At 48.8% G+C, this 19,394-nt stretch overlaps 1 protein-coding gene across 1 annotated transcript in view; it reads right to left on the reverse strand.

The window, feature by feature from the left end:
- wwc1 (WW and C2 domain containing 1) overlaps window positions 1-19,394 on the reverse strand; it is a 158,761-nt gene that overhangs the window by 96,761 nt on the left and 42,606 nt on the right. Inside the window, exon 6 of the mRNA XM_085995775.1 lies at window positions 5,562-5,691. Coding sequence (XP_085851901.1) covers window positions 5,562-5,691 — 130 coding nt within the window. The remainder of the gene's footprint in view (window positions 1-5,561; window positions 5,692-19,394) is intronic.

Below are 19,394 nucleotides of genomic sequence, written 5' to 3' on the forward strand. Positions count from 1 at the left end.
TTTGTCACACCCTCAAAGAAAAGCAGTAAATTAGATTGGCTACAAGCCCACTTTGTGAGATCGGCTATCTTTAATGATTTTGTTCCTGCTCAGATGCTCCATAATCTTATCTTTAATAAGGGTATCCATAACTTTACCTACAATGGATGTTAAAACTCATTGGCCTAGAAATTCAGTGGGCTGTGCCACCCGTTAGCACCCTAAGGGGGCACTTAGTGGGTTGTACGCCACTGGCCACGCCTCCCGCTAAATTTAGCGGGACGCTAATGGCGCCGCTACCGATGACGTCATCGGTGTGCGCAGCGCCCCGATCGCGAAATTTAGTAGCGCCCTCTGCTTTAACACCGGTTGCAATTTGTGACCGGCTCAGGGGGCCTACCTGCGGCGGTAGAGGCACTGAGGTGCGGGGCGGCCATTTTTTTTGCTGGCCGCCTGCCAGCACCTCTCCGCGCCGCCGTCCCCGGCCTCCTGAGCCCGCCCCCCGCGGAGTGCCGGCTGTGTCCCAAGAGCCCGGCACTTCTCCTCGGTGCTGGGCTCTTGCCGGCACTCGCACTCTTTGAGCGCGCTGCAGCAGGCCCCTCCCTTTTAAGAAGGGGAGGAAGGCCTGCAGTACCACAACGTGCCGTGCCGCAGCGCCACACTTCAGCTGCAGCGCCCCAAGAGGGATGCAGGGCGCCTCGAGTAGCGCCGCGCTTCCCTCTGGGGCGCGCAAACTGAATTTGCAGCAGGCGGCCGCGACTTCTTCCGGGGCGCTACTTCCAGCGCCCTGGCGAAGCTGAATTTCTAGGCCATTAATCTATAATTTCCTAGGTCACTTTTGCTACCTTTTTAAAAATAAGAGTTAACGTCTGTCTTTCTGCAGTCCCCAGGCATCTCTCCAATATTTAGTAATTTCTGGCAGATTTGTGCCAGACTTACTGCTATTTCCTACCTTAGTTCGTTAAGGATCCTAGGATGCATCTTATCCAGCCCCTCAGATTTATTTACCTTAAGTTTGCATAGCTGTTCGGCATCCACGTGGGTAGCAATCTGAATGTGCCTCATAACCTACCTCTGCAACATTCCCCAGTTTCCTTTCCAGATCAAATAAGTTACTGTCTCATCCTCGGTAAAAACCGAAGCAAAATAACTTATTGAGCACTTTTGCAGCCTGTGTAGCATCAGCTGTCATGCTCTCGCCCGATTGCACTTGCAGTGGCCCCACTTCATCCCTAGTTTTTTCTTTTTCTCTCAGTGTAACAAAAAAAAAGCTTATCCTTGACTTCTCTTGCCATATTTAATTCAAAGTTTTTCTGTCTTTTTTACACTCCTGGCATGCCTTATGACATTGAATCAGTCTTAATCCGGTGCCATTTCTATAAATTCCTTTTTTCCCTTCTTTAGGAGTTGTAAAAAGGAAGAGAGAGTAGCAGAAGTAAGCGTTGGTCCCTTAAATGCTGAGACAGGTGAAATTATAATGGGGAATAAGGAAATGGCAGAGATTTTAAACAAATATTTTGTACCTGTCTTCACAGTAGAAGACATAAAAAGCATACCAAAAATAGTGGGGAACCAAGGGGCTAATAAGAGTGAGGAACCTAAAGTAATTAGTATCAGTAGAGGAAAAAGTACTTGAGAAACTAATGGGACTAAAAGCCAACAAATCCCCTGGACCGGATGGCCTACATCCTAGGGTTCTAAAAGAGGTGGCTGCAGAAATAGTGGATGCATTGGTTGTGATCTTCCAAAATTCCCGAGATTCTAGAACGGTCCCAGTGGATTGGAAGGTAGCAAATGTAACCCCGCTATTCAAGAAAGGGGGGAGAGAGAAAACACAGAGCTACAGGCCAGTTAGCCTGACATCAGTCGTTGGGAAAATACTGGAATCCATTATTAAAGAAGTGGTAACAGGGCACTTAGAAAATCATAATATGATTAGGCAGAGTCAACATGGTTTTATGAAAGGGAACTAGTGTTTAACAAATTTATTAGGGTTTTGAGGATGTAATTTGCAGGGTAAATGGGAACCAGTGGATGTAGTATATTTGGATTTCCAAAAGGCTTTCGATAAAGGTTGCTACGCAAGATAAGGGCTCATGGAATTGGGGGTAATATATTAGCATGGATAAAGGATTGGTTAACAGACAGTAGAGATTAGGGATAAACGGGTCATTTTCCGGTTGGCAGGTTGTAACTAGTGGAGTGCCGCAAGGATCAGTGCTTGGGCCTCAGCTATTTACAATCTCTATTAATGACTTACATGAAGGGACCGCGTGCAATGTATCCAAGTTTGCTGACGATACAAAGCTAGGTGAAACAGTAAGCTGTGAGGAGGACAAAAAGAGCCTGCAAAGGGATATAGACAGGTTAAGTGAGTGGGTAATAAGGTGCCAGATGGAGTATAATGTGAGGAAATGTGAGGTTATTCACTTTGATAGGAAGAATAGAAAAACAGAATATTTTTAAATGGTGAGAAACTATTAAATTTTGGTGTTGAGAGACATTTAGATGTCCTCATACAGGAAACATAGAAACATAGAAGATAGGAGCAGGAGTAGGCCATTAGGCCCCTCGAGCCTGCTCCGCCATTCAATGCGATCATGGCTGATCATCCAATTTCAGTACCTGCTTTCTCCCCATATCCCTTGATCCCTTTAGCCTTAAGAAATATATCCAACTCCTTCTTGAATATATTTAATGAATTGGCCTCTACTGCCTTCTGTGGTGGAGAATTCCACAGGTTCACCACTCTCTGGGTGAAGAAATTCCTCCTCATTTCTGTCCTAAACGGTCTACCCCTTATCCTTAGACTGTGACCCCTGGTTCTGGACTCCCCGACCATCGGGAACATCCTTCCTGAATCTAGTCTGTCCAGTCCTGTCAGAATTTTATAAGTTTCAATGAGATCCCCTCTCATTCTTCTAAACTCCAGCGAGTACAAGCCCAATCGTCCCAATCTCTCCTCATACGTCATTCCTGCCATCCCAGGTATCAGCCTGGTGAATCTTCACTGAACTCCTTCCATGGCAAGAACATCCTTCCTCAGATAAGGCGACCAAAACTGCACACAATACTCAAGATGTGGTCTCACCAAGGCCCTGTACAACTGCAGCAAGACATCCTTGTTCCCGTACTCAAACCCTCTCGCTACAAAGGCCAACATACCATTTGCCTTCTTAACCGCCTGCTGCACCTGCATGCTTACCTTCAGCGACTGGTGCACAAGGATGCCCAGGTCTCATTGCACTTCCCCTTCTCCCAATCTATTGCCATTCAGATAATAATCTGCCTTCCTGTTTTTGCCACCAAAGTAGATAACCTCACATATATCTACGTTATATTGCATCTGCCATGCTTTTGCCCAATCACCCAACCTGTCCAAATCATCCTGGAGTTTCTCAGCATCCTCCTCACAGCACACACGCCCACCCAGCTTTGTGTCGTCTGCAAATTTGGAGATATTACATCTAGTTTCCTTGTCTAGATCATTAATATATATTGTGAATAGCTGGGGTCCAAGGACCGATCCCTGCAGTACCCCACTAGTCACTGCCTGCCACTCGGAAAAAGACCCGTTTATTCCAACTCTTCGCTATCCAAGTCAATACCTTGCCCCCAATCCTATGTGCCTTAATTTTACACGCTAATCTCTTATGCAGGACCTTATCAAAAGCCTTCTGAAAGTCCAAATACACCACATCCACTGGTTCTCCCTTATCTATTTTACCAGTTACATCCTCAAAAAATTCCAGTAGGTTAGTCAAGCACGATTTACCTTTTGTAAATCCATGTTGACTTTGTCCGATCCTGTCACTGTTTTCCAAGTGCTCTGCTATTACATCTTTTATAACGGTCTCTAGCATTTTCCCCACTACCGATGTCAGGCTTACCGGTCTGTAATTCCCCGTTTTCTCTCTACCACCTTTTTTGAATAGTGGGGGTAACATTAGCTACCCTCCAATCCATGGGTACTGTGCCAGATTCCATCGAATGTTGGAAGATGATCAGCAATGCACCTACTATTTCTAGGGCCACTTCCTTAAGTACCCTAGGATGTAGATTATCAGGCCCTGGGGATTTATCGGCCTTCAATCCCATCAATTTCCCTAACACCATTTACCTACAAATACTGATTTCTTTCAGTTCCTCCCTTTCATCAGTCCCTATGTTCCCCGACATCTCTGGAAGGTTATCTGTGTCCTCCTTTGTGAAGACAGAAACACAGAAAGTTAGCATGCAGGTACAGCAAGCAATTAGGAAGGCAAATGGCATGTTGGCCTTTATTGCAAGTGGGTTGGAGTACAAGAGTGAGGAAGTCTTACTACAATTGTACAGGGCTTTGGTGAGACCACACCTGGAGTACTGTGCACAGTTTTGGTCTCCTTATTTGAGAAAGGACATACATGCCTTAGAGGTGGTGCAGCGACAGTTCACTAGATTGATCCCTGGGGTGAGAGGCTTGTCCTACGAGAAGAGATTGAGTAGATTATCAGGCCCTGGGGATTTATCGGCCTTCAATCCCATCAATTTCCCTAACACTATACTCTATGGAGTTTAGAAGAATGAGAGGTGATCTCATTGAAATATACAAGATTCTGAGGGGGATTGACAGGGTAAATGCTGAGCGGTTGTTTCCCCTGGCTGGAGAGCCTAGAACGACAGGGCAGAGTCTCAGGATAAGGGGTCGGCCATTTAAGACTGAGATGAGGAGGAATTTATTCACTCAGAGGGTTGTGAATCTTTGGAATTCTCTACCCCAAAGGGTTGTGGATGCTGAGTCGTTGAGTACATTCAAGGCTGAGAAAGAGAGATTTTTGGATTCATGGAGAATCAAGGGATATGGGTATTGGGCGGGAAAATGGAGTTATGTCGAAGATCAGCCATGATCTTATTGAATGGCAGAGCAGGCTTGAAGGGCCGTATGGCCCTCCAGCCCCAATGGATGACCTCTCCCCACCTGCCACGATCTACGACCTCTTCCACCCCCCCCCCCAAACAGTGTGCGCCCTCTTTCCCCACCCCCTCCCCCAATCACTATCACGTGGCTTGCGACCTCATCACCCCCTCATCCCCCCCATGCAGCGGTGTGCGACCTCTCCTCCCTGCCACGGTGTGCAACCTCTCCCCCCCCCCACCACGGTGTGCGACCGCTTCCCCCCCGCAACCCCCCCCCACCACGATGTACGATGGACAATCTCTCTCCCCCCCCATAAGCCACAAATGCCCACTGACATAAGTATCAAACCCCCACTTCCAAAGGGTTAGACAGCCTCGGTTTATCCTATTGCATTACAAACTTTGGGGGCTTAAATTACTGAAGCAAATCAAAAGTCGGAAAATAACAATTCCATGGTAGCTAGCCGTGCAATTGTATACTGGATAGCTGTTCCAGCCTTCCAGTGAAGTTATCTTCCAGGCAAAAACTTGGGACTTGAAAATAAAAATGAATGAATTTACTTAGCACTGCTGCCACTTTGACTGCCTGATCCAAAACCAATTCCCAAATGGGAAAGGATTATTTTTTCAGGTTTCAAGTGAGTGATCAGTTGTAACACTTGACCTGTACATCATTTAGACTTTACCTGTATGAGGTCTCTTTTTTCCTTCTCTCCTGAGTTAATAGCCTTTTTGATGGTTTTCATTTCGTTCACAATCGCCTGTGCTTCATCGAGTTTGTATCCTCCCTGAGCCCTTGACATCTTTAGATCAATTCTGTCATTGAAAATGCATATGTCAATAATTGTGAGGATGCAAAAGTTGTTCAACATTTTCTGATACAGCCAATCATATACATTTCAATTACAAGACTTCTACTATAAAGCATGTAAAAGCATTTGTTTTAATGTTAGCTTTCTTATTGACTGAACTTCAAAAATATATTTGAACAGTGTTTTTTTTCAACAAAAACATAGTTCACAATGCTGCTTTAAACTTTTCTGATACACTTAATATTGATTGCTTCCGTTAAAGTTACAGAACATTTGAGTGTGTTAAGAAAAATTAATTAATGACCATTATTTCATACATTTCAATAAGGTAAACAACAAAAATCTAATGAATAAAACACACACAATATTTGTGAGCTGATCTAGTTATTGGGAATTTGAATGGCTCGGATTTTGGGTTAGTGGCGAACGAACAGTGCTCGCTGCTCATTACGCTTACAGCTGCCTACAGACATTTTGTGCACTTTTGAGCAGCAATTTACAGTCTTCGGGCGTTTGAAACAGTGCGGCGCTGCGCCCTCCACAAGGGATCGAGGACCTGTATGAACAGAGCAAGCAACAGTGTCTCTTCAACCAATTAGACTAAAGAATCCTCACAGTCTCAACACAAGTTAGAATATCAGATTCAATGGAAAATCATGTGCAGAAAGTGAAATAAAGAGGGAAAGATGGAATTAAGAGAGAAAGAAAAAGTAAAAAAAAACATTTTTATTTAACTTTTTTTTTTAACTCTCTAACAATAATTAAAATCTGATGGAATGAGACTCCACACTTGTAAAGGTTAATTTTCAGTGCAAGAGGTTATTTGGCAGTAATTTAGGCCTTTAACCATTAAAAATCCAGATTTTTCTGCTGTGTTTAGTGGGTATCTAGTGCGTAAGTACCACAATTTCACGCTCTAATGGGACAGATTTTGCGGTAAGAACAACGGTGAGGCTATCGGCGATCACCATTATTATCTGGTAAATCGGACAGCAACTTCTGGTGTCCGCACATGCGCAGTAAAACACGGAAATTTTTGTCCAATTTACCCTGCTCCTCCGCAAGCTGTGCTACACCAGTACCTCGCCAATAGATCAGCATTGAAATACATATTATTTCTGGCCAAATATGAGCACCGTATTCAACGTCTGCCATCACTACTAGTGGAATATCCTAGAATCAGAGGCCAGGGAGTTCACCCAGCAACCACCCAAAACATGCAGCAAATATTCAGATAATCCGGCCACAGTTTAATGACTTTAAAGGTATAGAAATGCACAACTGATAATGACAGAGATCATTCGTCCTGCTCTATTTAGTTAATTAGTGAGTTGCAGTCCCAGCAAAGGACTCCACAGTCTCAAAGAAAAGATTTTAAAAAATATAATGGTGAAAGTAATATCAATCTTCAACCACATAATCTACCTACACCTACCAAAGTACAAGAACATTACTGTCTTCATCCCTCTTCTTTTGGAGAAAACTATACACAACGTAGTCTAATCTTTGCCCCTCTTTTCTGAGACAAACTCCTCTAGCTAGACCCATCAGGAGTCTTCATCACTCTTTTCAGGGCTAAATCCAGTTAGGATCAGGAATGGTAACATAGTGGTTATGTTACTGGACTAGTAATCCAGAAGCCTGGACTAATGATCCGGAGACATGTGGAATATAAATTCAGTTAATTAAATAAATCTGGAATAAAAAGCTAGTATCAGTAACAGCGACCATGAAACTATCGGATTGTCGTTAAAAACCCATCTGGTTCACTAATGTCCTTTAAGGAAGGAAATCTGCCATCCTTACCTCGTCTGGCCAATAAGAGACTCCAGACCCACATAAATGTGGTTGACTCTTAACTGCCCTCTGAAATGGCCTAGCAAGCCACTCAGTTTAGGGGTGGGCAATAAATGTTGGGCTTACCAGCGACACCCACATCCCATGAACAAATTAAAAAAAGGAGAAATAATGATGAAAACATAAAATGTCCTGATAATCCATTTACAGCAGGCTATAAAGTACCAACAATGACGGGGAAAATAATTTATTCCATTGAAGAGCTTTTGTTATTTTCTGCCTATATCGTCTTTCGAGCAATTACAGCAAACACCTATTACTCCAACAAACAGAATGCCGGTAACAGGAACTAGCAAGCTCTCCAACACACAAACATAATCTATTGTTAGCAAAACAGGAAACAAAAGTGTATATAAAGAAGCAAAGGTGAAAAGGTAAAAGATTTTGCTTCAAGTTTCCAGGCAATTTGTTATCAACAAAGCCAATGCTAATCAAAAATTAGGATACATTTAACTACAAGTCTAAACAAGATCACCGGTTAGGGCACATTTTTAAAATTGTGTCTGCAATTTTGGACACCTTATCAGCAAAAGGACATTAACATTTCAAAAATAATACTGATTCCAGGACTTGGTGCTTTAAGTTAGAAGGAAAAATTCAGAACTGAACATATGTTTTTTTTCTCTTGTGGAAATGAAGGGGAGATAAGATCTCGGTCTTTAAAGTGCCGAGGGACATAGATGATGTATGTGTAAACAGATTATTTCAATGGACTGTGAGAATAGAGCAGAGTTCAATAATAACCAGGTTGAAGCCAAACTTGAAGAACTGGTCTTTAACTCCACCCCCCATCCCCTGCAACAGAGTAATAAATATTATGGAATAGAGTCATAAAACCAGTTTTATGATGTGTCAATTAACATCTTCAGAACAACAACAACTTGCATTTATATGGCGTCTTTAACATAGTAAAATGTCACAGGAGCGTAATCAGACAAAAATTGGAAAAGAAACTGGATAACCAACCAACTGGGAATGGACATTATGGCGATTGGCATAATCTGAAATGGGAGCCAGAGTGGCTCCTGTGCTGCCAGGACCACGGAGGATGCTATCGATTGAGGGCAGCTGACTGCCACTGAACAGTGGAGATGGGTGAAAATCCTGGAATTTTTCTTCATTGTCTTTAAGGATAAGGGACAAAAAGGAGGTAGAGGTCACAAGTTGGTGGATTTTGCATGGTCTGTGGAAAAAATGGGACTTGTTGAGCCAAAAAGGACTTAGCTTGCTCTGTTCTCTTATTTTAAAAGGCACTTAGTTTCCATTTTAAATTGTATACGTTGAAGGTGGAGATTTTCTGGACAGAATGTCCACAACAAGGAAGAAATAAATTGTTTCTCTCAAAATCCAAGTCATAAAAATGAAAAATCCAAGGGTCTTCATGACTCATTGTTCTGACAGATCCTGCATGTAAGAAACTATGAACTAGACTGTGGCTAGCTCAAGTAGGTAGAAAGTTTCCATTAGTCAGTAAGCAGCTTGCAGAATTACTTAGTTTGCCACAATGGATCTTGTGACCAATCTTTGGAATGACAGGAAACCAAAGGAATTCATACAGAAACAGTACATCTCAAAAAACTGACCAGCTATCAACTGCAACGACTAAATTTTCTTTATTCCTGCAGCAAAGTCTAAGTAGTCAATATGGAAGATTGACAGATCTCCCTCCAAACATCGCCACTTGTCAGACAGTCTGAAGTGTCCCATGAAAGAGGATCCACTTGCGAGAGTATACTCAATCCCTGCTCAGAGCATCAGCGATGATACTGTGCACCTCGGCGTTATTGAGCAGACAGGGTGGTAAAGTTTGACACAAGTGTCGAAATATCGTACTTTTGTAGACAAAAGGAGAAGAGATACAATTTTATATTCGGCGCGGGCTGGAAAAGATCACAACTGGAACAAAGACGTAACGTCTTAAAAGACATAGGCCTAGAAATTCAGTATAGCCACGTTTGGGGTGCTACAGCATGGCGTTCGCTAACTTTTGCGCCCGGCGCAACTTAGCGCCACCTTCGCCGATATTCAGTTGCATCGCCCCAAGAGGTTGCTGCTGCGCTAAAGCAGGCGATGCACGACTATCATTAGGCGCTAAGCCGGCGATCCGGAGTGCAAACACCGAAGGCGGGCGCAGCGCAGGTGCAGCGAGTTGCTCATTGAGGGCAGTCAGGCGCCGGTCAGTACTTAAAGGGGGAGGGTGGAATTGTTTGGCTGCCACGCCCTGCACACTGCAGCCCTAAGGCAAGGCCTGATCACTGCTTCTGGAACTGCTCCACGCCCAGGAGAATGGAGAAGGCCAGGGAGAGAGCGCAGCGCTTCGGCGAGGGTGACCGGAGGCTGCTGGTTGGCGCAGTGGACCGCAGGCGCCATATCCTCTTCCCTGAGAGTGGCAGGGGGCCGCTGCCCGCCGAATATCGGAAAGCATGGAGGGAGGTGGCAAACAGGGTCATGTCCAACAGCGTGGTTGGCAGGACACCAACCCAATGCCGGAAAAAATTCAACGACCTCACTCGGGTTCTCAGGGGGAGTACCCTTTCCAGTATCCTCCTCATCCCTGCATGTGCACCTCACTTTATGGCCAAAGGGGCCTGAAAGCCCTAATGGCCAGCCCTCATCCAGCAGCTATGGGACAGTCATGAAAAGCACTTGCACATTCAGGACTTTAAGACACTGTCAGGGCTATTCAACCATGGGAGGCAGTGCGGGCAAGATCAGGGCTTGGCACTGTACTTAGAGGCCGTCCTTTCTCTTGCAGGGCAAGCTGGCGCATAACAGAAGACAGCAGCGACAGACCGGGGGAGGCCGTCCTGACCTGAAACAGCTGAGCGACCTCGAGCAGCGAGTGGAGCGGATCATGGCAGGCCGGCTGAGTGGCCCCGTCGCCACTGGAGATGCTGACCCTGTTCTGGGCACCAATGGTAAGGTCATCACCTTTTTGACCTCTCTTTCCACTTGCGCCTCACACCAGCATCCTTTGCCACTATCGAACCAATGCAGTGCACAGCAGCACTCATGCCTCCCTCGCTGCCGCCCTGTCCTCACTCTAAAGCAACTCTTGTGCCTCCCTGCTTTCAGATGGTGACTCGCCAGGTGAGGAGGCAGCCCCTCAAGCTGGCACTGTGTCCGAGTCAGACATAGGAGGAGGAAGAGGAAGCCGGCCCATCAGGGACACACTCAGCTGAGGCAGCCCATGGCCATGATGGTGACACGTCTTCCCTGGAGGGGAGCAAGGGGGGGGCGGAAAGAGGGTCGGAGGAGAGTGAAGCTCTGGGGACCAGCGGGCTGCAGCAACGCGGGAGGGGTGGGGAAGCTCAGCGGCCTTCTCCCCGGAGGGTGAGTGCGGCCTCCAGTCCTGCTACGGTGAGTGCAGAGGAGGTGCGGCTCCTAGCGGAAATGGGTGCCCAGGCTGAGCGCAGGCACACTGAGCTCATGGCTGAAGTGGCAAGGATGCCTGACTCCATAGAGTCACTGGCAAGGAGTGTGCAGGAATTCGGGGCAGCACAGGCCATGAGTCTGCAGGACTTCGCGGCAGCACAGGCGGCTTCTAGCCAAGTGCTCAGTCGTGCCGTGCATTCACTGGCTGGTGTCATGCAGACAAAGACCAGGGCCACACAGGCACTAACTGCTACCACCCTCGCTGGATCGGCCAGGCATCGCCGGGGCACTCGCCGCAGCAGCCCAGCAGTCTGTGCTTCAGCAGATTGCTGCGCATGCTGCAGTGCTGGCCCGTGCGAGTGCCAATGTATCAGCCGACCAGGGAGTGCCTGTGATCTGTCACATTGCCAGCATTCCTGCAGCCGACACGGTCACTCCTCCATTGCAGCTGCCACCAGCCGTTGGACAGACTGATGCCGCCCAAGCAGAGTTGGAGCAGTCAGCAGCCGGCCCCTCCAGGCCCAGAGCTGGTCCAGGCCGACCCCCAAGGGCATTTGCCGTCTCACCATCTGACCCTCAGCAGCCTTCCCCCAGCCTTGCTGCAGCCACTGGGGTTCCATTGAGGAGGAGCTGCAGGGCGGGTAGGGGCCAGTCACGGAAACGAGACAGATCACCCTCACGGGAAAAAGTAGAAGGTGTGGCCAAATGTTTTGTTTTATTTATAAAGGCCGAGACTGCTGTATTTGTGTTTTTGGGGGGGGTTTCTCTCCATTAGTTTGTCATGTGGGAAGGGCACAGAGGTATCAGAGTAAAAAAATTTCTTAAATCGCACTGTCCATGTTTTCTTTTGGAAGTCCTGGTTGCCCTGCTCGGCTGAGGTACTTGTGGAGTGGCTACATTCATCTTCTGCCATTGGCACAAGCCATTCCCTGAGAGGGGGCCTAGAACAGAGTTGCAATAAGCTGCCGACGGGCGGCCCTTGCACTTTCTGCCTCCCTCCCGTGCTGGTCCTCCTCCTCCTCTGGTGGTCCTCCAATGTCTGCTGGCAGTGGCTGAGTCCTGCGGATAGCCAGGTTGTGCAGCATGCAGCACACAACAACGAAATGGGAGACTCGCTCAGGCGAGTACTGTAGGGCTCCCCCGGAACGATCCAGACAGCGGAACCGTTGCTTCAGCACGCCGATTGTTTGCTCAATGATGTTCCTGGTTGCTTGATGGCTGTCATTGTATCGCTCTTCAGCAGGTGTGCTGGGCGCACGGAGCGGGGTCATCAGCCAGGTGCACAAAGGATAGCCTTTGTCCCCGAGAAGCCATCCTCGTAGGTAAGGCTGGGTCTCGAACATGACTGCCACAGAAGTCTGGCGCAGGATGATGGCATCGTGGCTGCTGCCTGGAAAGCAGGCATTGACAGCTAGGATGAGCTGCCTGTGGTCACACACCAACTGCACGTTGAGCGAATGGTAGCCCTTCCGGTTGCGGTAATCCTCAGCATTCTCTAGCGGTGCCCGCAAAGCCACATGCGTGCAGTCTATGGCGCCCTGCACCATGGGAAAGCCCGCTAATACTGCAAAGCCCATTGCACGCTCTTGCTGCTTGTCCACGGTCATGGGGAAGGAGATGAAATGACGTCTCCTTCTGAAAAGGGCATTGGTCACCTGGCGGATGCAGCAATGTACCGCGAACTGGGAGATGTTGGAAATGTCCCCAGTAGCGGATTGGAAGGAGCCGGTGGCATAGAAGTTGAGAGCCACCGTCACCTTCACTGCCACCGACAGAGACGTCCTGCTCCTCAGCTGTGGCTGCAGATCTCCGCAAAGCAGGTGGCAGATCTCAGTGGCCACCGCCCTTCTGAGTCGCAGCCTCCGAACACTGCTCCTCAGACATGTTCAGATACGAGAACTGCTGGCGGTATACCCTGGGTGGGTAAGGCCTCCTTTGCCGACGCCTGTTGGCCCTTCTCCGTCTGGCCATGACTGGCACTCTCTCACGGCGTCTCTGAGCCCTTTGAATGCAATGGAGAAGCCCAACGTTTCCACCCATTGCAGCCCCCATTATATGTTTCCAATCAATGCTATGACACTGAAGTTAAAGACAAGTGCAAAGCTCTGGCCTGAAGCCACAAGTACCTGTGCGAGTGTTGAGCCAAACCAGAAAGCTCTCTACCTTTGTCTCTCTCCAAATATCCGTCTCTCACAAAGAAGGAGCGGAGCAAAATGGCTGCCATTTATACTGCAGGAGGAGTCCCCTTTAATTAGCGCCCCCCCCCCGCAGCAACTGGGAACCGTTCCCCTCTACCAGTTGCGGGGGGCGCCAGGCGAACAATAGGCCGGCGCCACTGAATTTCCGGTTCGGGGCACACAAAGGGCGTTGCACCATGAAATGACGTCAGGATCTGCGCACGCAGCTGAGCGCTCGCAAAGGTTTTGCGCCGCCGCTAAATCTTAACTGAATTTCGCGAGAGGCGCCGATCGTGCCGCGCCCGGGCACTAGCCGCTTAGCGTCCCACTTCTCCTCCTCCTCCTTCAGCGCTAGCGGCTGCCGCAAACAACTGAATTTCTAGGCCACAGTGATTCAGTTTCCCCCAACAGTGTGACAAGCTATTCATTTCATAGTATCATGGAAATTTTGGTGCAGGAGGGGGTTATTTGGTCCATTGTGCCTTGGCTAGTGCTAGCTCCACTAATCTTATTTCCCTGCTCTTGCTCCATACCCTTTAATATTTGTCTTCCAGGGTTAACTCACACCTGAATGTCAGATTGCCTTGGTTTTATAGGCACTTGTGGTATTCCATATCATAATAATCCTTTGCATAAAAAATCCTTCTAATCTCTCATTTTATGTATTTAATTCAAATCCTAAGTTTATGATCTGCTTTTACCAATTCTCTGACCCGTGGAACTAATCTTTCATTATTTAATCTCTCAAATGTTGTCATAATTTTGAGCATTTTATTCAATCCCTTCTCTGCTTTAGTGTATAAAGGCCTAATTTTTTTATGTCTCTCCATCGTAACTAAATCTTCTCATCCCAGATATCATCTCAGTGAATCTATGTTGCATCTTTTCTTTGAGATCCTTTCTATCCAAAATCTAGTGTTGAAAACTGCAAAAAATACACCAACTGCAACCTAACCAATGTCTGCACAGATTCATCATTATCGTTATCATTACCTCCTGTTTTTGTATTCAATAGCTTTGTACACAAACCAGAATCCCATTTTCCTTTTTTTTAAATCTAATTGTCCTTTTAACGATCTCTGTATCTCTACACTTACACCTGTCTATGTTCCATTTTACACTTTAGGGAATTTCCATTCTCTTTCTTTTTACCAGATTTATCTGCGTTGAACTGCATTTTCAATATATCTGCCTGCTCCACTTATCTGTCCAGGTCCTCTCGTGTTGTTTCATAGCCTTTCTCACAATATGCCATGACACATCAGTTATTATTATATAAGCAAATTTTGATTTAATTCCCTCTATTAGCATGTCTAGAACATTTATGAATGTAGAGAACATGAGGTCCCAACATAGGGCATGCCATTAGCTACATCTTGCCTATTAGAGAAGTGTTCACTCACTTCTATTCTCTAATTTCTGTTCTTTAGCCATTGCTCTATGCATCCCACCACTTTGCCTTTCAGGACAGATTCAGCGAGTCTGCACTCCCAAAGTGGAGTCGTGCTAGACAAAAGTATGAGTCATAGGTAGGACTATAACACCAAAGCCCCGATCTCAGACTCCCATCAATGAGACATCTCGCTGAATAACACAACATTCCCATTATCTATCCTTGGTAAGTTCCTCAAAGAATTTGATTAAGCTAGTTAAATGTTCAATGTTATCAAGGCTGACTGGTTTATAGTTACCAGAATTATCCGTTTCTGCTTTTTTATTCACAAATGAAGAATTCACAACCCTCCAATTCTTGGTAACAATTCCTGTTTCCAAGAATCCTAGAATGGTTACAGCACAGAAGGAGGCCATTCAGCCAGTGCCGCCTCTCTGCAAGAGCACTTCAGCTAGTTCCACTCCCATGCACTTTCCCTGTAGCCCTGCAAATTTTTCTCTTTCAGGTACTTATCCAATTCCCTTTTGAAGGCCACGATTGAATCTGCCTCCACCACCGTTTCAGGCAGTGCATTTCAGATCCTAACCACTCGCTGCGTAAAAAGGTCTTTCCTCATGTCACCTCTGGTTCTTCTGCCAATCACCTTAAATCTGTGTCCTCTGATTCACGACCTTTCCACCAATGGGAACAGTTTCTCTCTATCTACTCCATCTAGACCCCTCATGATTTTGAGCCCCTCTATCAAATCTCCTCTCAACCCTCTCTGCTCTAAGGAGAACAACCCCAGCTTCTGCAGTCTATCCACGTAATTGAAGTCCCTCATCCCTGGAACCATTGTAAATCTTTTCTGCACCCTCTCCAAGGCCTTCACACCCTTCCTAAAGTGCGGTGTCCAGAATTGGACATAATACTCCAGTTGAGGCCGAACCAGTGTTTTATAAAGGTTCCTCAAAGCTTCCTTGCTTTTATACACTATGGCCTAGAAATTGGGTATAACCCCGCTTGGGGCGTTAAAATTTGCGCTCCGCCAATTCTATAGCCAGGCGCAACTTATCGACACCTCGTGCGATATTGGGTTGCAGCGCCCCAAAGGTGATTGAGGCGCGGGTTCAGGCGTTACACGGGGCACCTAAGGCGCTAACATGCTGGCGCAACCCAATATCGGGGCGTCCAGCCGCAGCGCAGGTGCTCTCAATTACCGATGACCACGAGACTTCCAGGCGCCGGCCAGCTCTTAAAGGGGTGGGTCAGGCAGCTCCAGCATCCCCACACTGCGCCTTCTAGGCCTGCAAATCGGCGCAGGCCCTTCTCTGGCGCAACAAACTTGGATCCTATGGAGAGGGTGAGGCAGCGAGCAGAGCGCTTCAGCACTCAGTCTCTGGAGGAATTGGTGTCCGCAGTGGAGCGCCGGCGAGATGTCCTATACCCAGACAATGGCAGGAGGCCTAATCATAAGGACTACCGACGAGCTTGGAGGGATGTTTCTCAGAGGGTCAACTCCAGCAGCATGGCGACCAGGAGTCCTGTCCAGTGCCGGAAGAAATTCAACGACCTCACTCGGGTCGTCAGGGTGAGTGGAGTTAATGTAAACTTATGCATCCCTCCATGAGCACCTGACTTTATGGCTACAGGGTGCGCGATACCCCAGTGGCCCTTTCTGGTCACACACATCCACATTTGACTCAGGGCATCATGTAAGGGCTGTTCCACCATGGGGGGCATGAGATGATAACTCAGGGCATCATGTAACATCACTTCCCGTCCTTTGCCCTGCAGGCCAAGCTGGTGCAGATTCGAAAGGATCAGCTTCGCACCAGAGGAGGCCGTCCTCAAGTGGAGCCTCTGACGGATCTCGAGGAGAGAGTCCACCAGATTGTGGGAGGACGTCTGAGTGGTCCTGTCACCACTGCAGCTGCCGACCCCATTGTCCACAGCGATGGTAAGGTTCTCAACTATTACAGCTGTCACCTTTCAGTTGTTTCCCCCACCAGCATGCTTTCTCAATGTGGACCCATGTCATAGCATTGCCGCACTGTTGCATCCCTTGCTGCCAAACTGTCCTTTTGCTAAAGCCACTCTTCAACCTCCCTGCTTTCAGATGCTGCATCACCAGCTCGGGAGCCGGCCCCTCAAGCTGCCAGTGCAAGTGCCTCCGGAGGCGACGACCAGGAAGAAGCCGGACCATCCGTGCCAGCCTCAGGGGAGCCCCCGCATGTGGAGACTGGGGATAGTAGTTCCCTTGAGGGTAGGGGAGCTCGGATGAGGAGCCAGTTGCAGGGACCAGCGGCCTGCAGCAACGCACGGGGGGTAGGGACGCTCGGGGGTCGTCTCCCCGGAGGGCGAGGCAGGCCACCATGACTGCTGCACAGAGTGCAGAGGAGGTGCGTAGCCTTGCGGAAATGAGCGCCCAGGCCCGGCTCAGGCACACTGAGCTGATGGCTGCAGTGGGGAGGATGCCCGAGTCGATCGACACACTGGCAAAGAGTGTGCTGGACTTTGGGGCAGCAATGGAAAGGACTGTCCAGGGCTTCGGGGCAGCAATGGAAAGGTCTGTCCAGGGCTGGTCCGAAGCAGTGGAAAGGACTGTTCCGGCCTTGTCCGAAGCAGTGGAAAGGCCTGTTCCGGCCTTGTCCGAGGCAGTGGAAAGGTCTATCCAGGCCTTGTCCAAAGCAGTGGAAAGGACTGTTCATGGCTTCTCCGAAGCACTGACACCTGCCACGCAGGTCCTCACTGCTGCCACGCAGTCACTTGCTGGCCTCGTCCACACGCAGATTGAGGCCACGCGAACACTCACTGCTGCCACCGTAGCATCAGGCAGGATCACCCCAGGCCCTTGCAGCACCACAGCAGGCCATGAATCTGTGGAGCAGTCGATAACGGCGGATGATCCGGTGCGGCACCGTCAGAGTGCCAGTGTGTCGGCCGACCACAGTGCAAGTGTCCTCTCTCTGCATGTGACCAGTCCTGATGCCAATGCTGGCATGTCAGCAGAGCAGCTGCCACCACCTGCGTGGCACACTGCTAGCAGACATGCCCAGTTGGAGCAGCCTGCTTGCAGGACCTCCAAGCCCAGAGGTCGCCCAGGCCATCCCTCAGGGGCTTCAGCGCCTCCAGACACTCAGCAGGCGTCCCCCAGCCTTGACCCAGCCACTGGGGTACCATTACGGAGGAGCTGCAGGGAGGGAAGGGGCCGACCTCGTAAGAGGAATCGGTCTCCATCAAAGGGGTCACCAGTAGAGGGAGGTGCTAAGACGTCTCTTTTTCCGGTTTTAAGGCAGTCCACACCTGTTGTGTTTGTTTGTTATGGTTTGGTTAGTTTCGCCGGGTTGCCAGACAGTTATCTGTTAGTTTGTTAGTTATGATTTCTGTTACCATTACGTTGTCATGCTGGAAGGAAGCACTTGTTTGAAAATAAAGAAAACTTTTTATTTACAATCGAGCTGTACACTATTTACAATCATCGAGGCCTTCATAGGCTTACAGCGAAACGGAGGGCGTTGTTCGATTCACAGCCACCATTCCGGCCGAGGGGCCTAGAACCGAGTCCTTATGAGCCTCTGACGAACGGCCCTTCCAGTTTCTGGAGCACTCCCATCTTCCTGCTCCTCCTCCTGATCCTCCTCCTCCTCGCCCACATGCTCCTCCTCCTCCTCCACCTCCTCGTCCGCCTGCTCTGCTGGACCTTGAGGGTCAGCTGGCATTGGCTGGGTGCGTCGAATGGCCAGGTTGTGGAGCATGCAGCAGACAACAACGATGCGCGCCACATGCTCCGGCGAGTACTGTAGGGCAGCCCCCGAATGGTCTAGACAGCGAAAACGCTGCTTCAGCACACCAATTGTGTGCTCCACAATGTTCCTGGTGGCCTGATGGCTGCTGTTGTAAAGCTCTTCTGCCGGGGCGGTGGGCAAACGGAGCGGGGTCATGAGCCATGGGCAGAGAGGATAGCCCTTGTCGCCCAGAAGCCAGCCTCATGGGTGAGCCAGGGCCTCAAAAAGGTCAGCCACTGAGGTCTGCCGCAGGATGAAGGAGTCATGGCTGCTGCCAGGTAATTGTGCGTTCACCGCCACGATCATCTGCCAGTGATCACAGACCAGCTGCACATTAAGGGAGTGGAACCCCTTTCGGTTACGGAACTCCTCCGGATTCTGCAATGGCGCCCGCAAAGCCACGTGTGTACAATCAATGGCCCCCTGCACCATGGGGAAGTCCGCAATAGCCGCGAAGCCCTATGCGCGCTCTCCCTGCTTCTCCAGGGTCAGAGGGAAGGTGATGAATTCGCGCCTCCTTTTGTAGAGGGCAGTTGTAACTTGCCGGATGCAGCAATGCACCGCAAATTGAGAGATATTAGTTATGTCCCCAGCTGCTGCCTGAAACGATCCACTGGCGTAAAAGTTGAGCGCAACAGTGACTTTCACGGCCACCGAGAGAGGTCCTGCACCATATCCACGGCTGCAGATTCCCAGCAAGCAGGTGGTACAGCTCCGAGACAACATCCGTACCAAATCTCAGCCTTCGCTGACACTGCTCCTCCGACATGGTAAGGTAGGAGACCTGGTGCCTGAAAACCCTGGCAGCGTATGGTCGGATTTGGCGACGTCCATTGGCCCTCCTCCTTCTGGCCAATCCCGGCCCTCTCTCCCTCCATCTCTGTGCCCCTGCCAGCTGCTCAGCAAGGATGACGTTCCCCTCCAAAGCAGCTCCCATTATTCTGGCCGACGAATAAGACGCAGTCAGCTTTCTGGATCCAACTGCTCTGAACAGGGCTGAAGGTCCCAAGGCTCCTCTGGCTCAATAATAACAAGTCTGTGCCACTGAAGGTCTGCAACTCTCTCCAGCAGTGAGCAGTATGGCCAGGCCAAATGGCTGTCAGTTTTATACTAGTGCTGTCCCCTTTAAAGAGCGCCC

This window comes from Somniosus microcephalus, chromosome 8 (genome assembly GCF_052327205.1).
Source record: "Somniosus microcephalus isolate GS21.2 chromosome 8, FLI_Smic_1.0, whole genome shotgun sequence".
Lineage (NCBI taxonomy): Eukaryota > Metazoa > Chordata > Chondrichthyes > Squaliformes > Somniosidae > Somniosus > Somniosus microcephalus.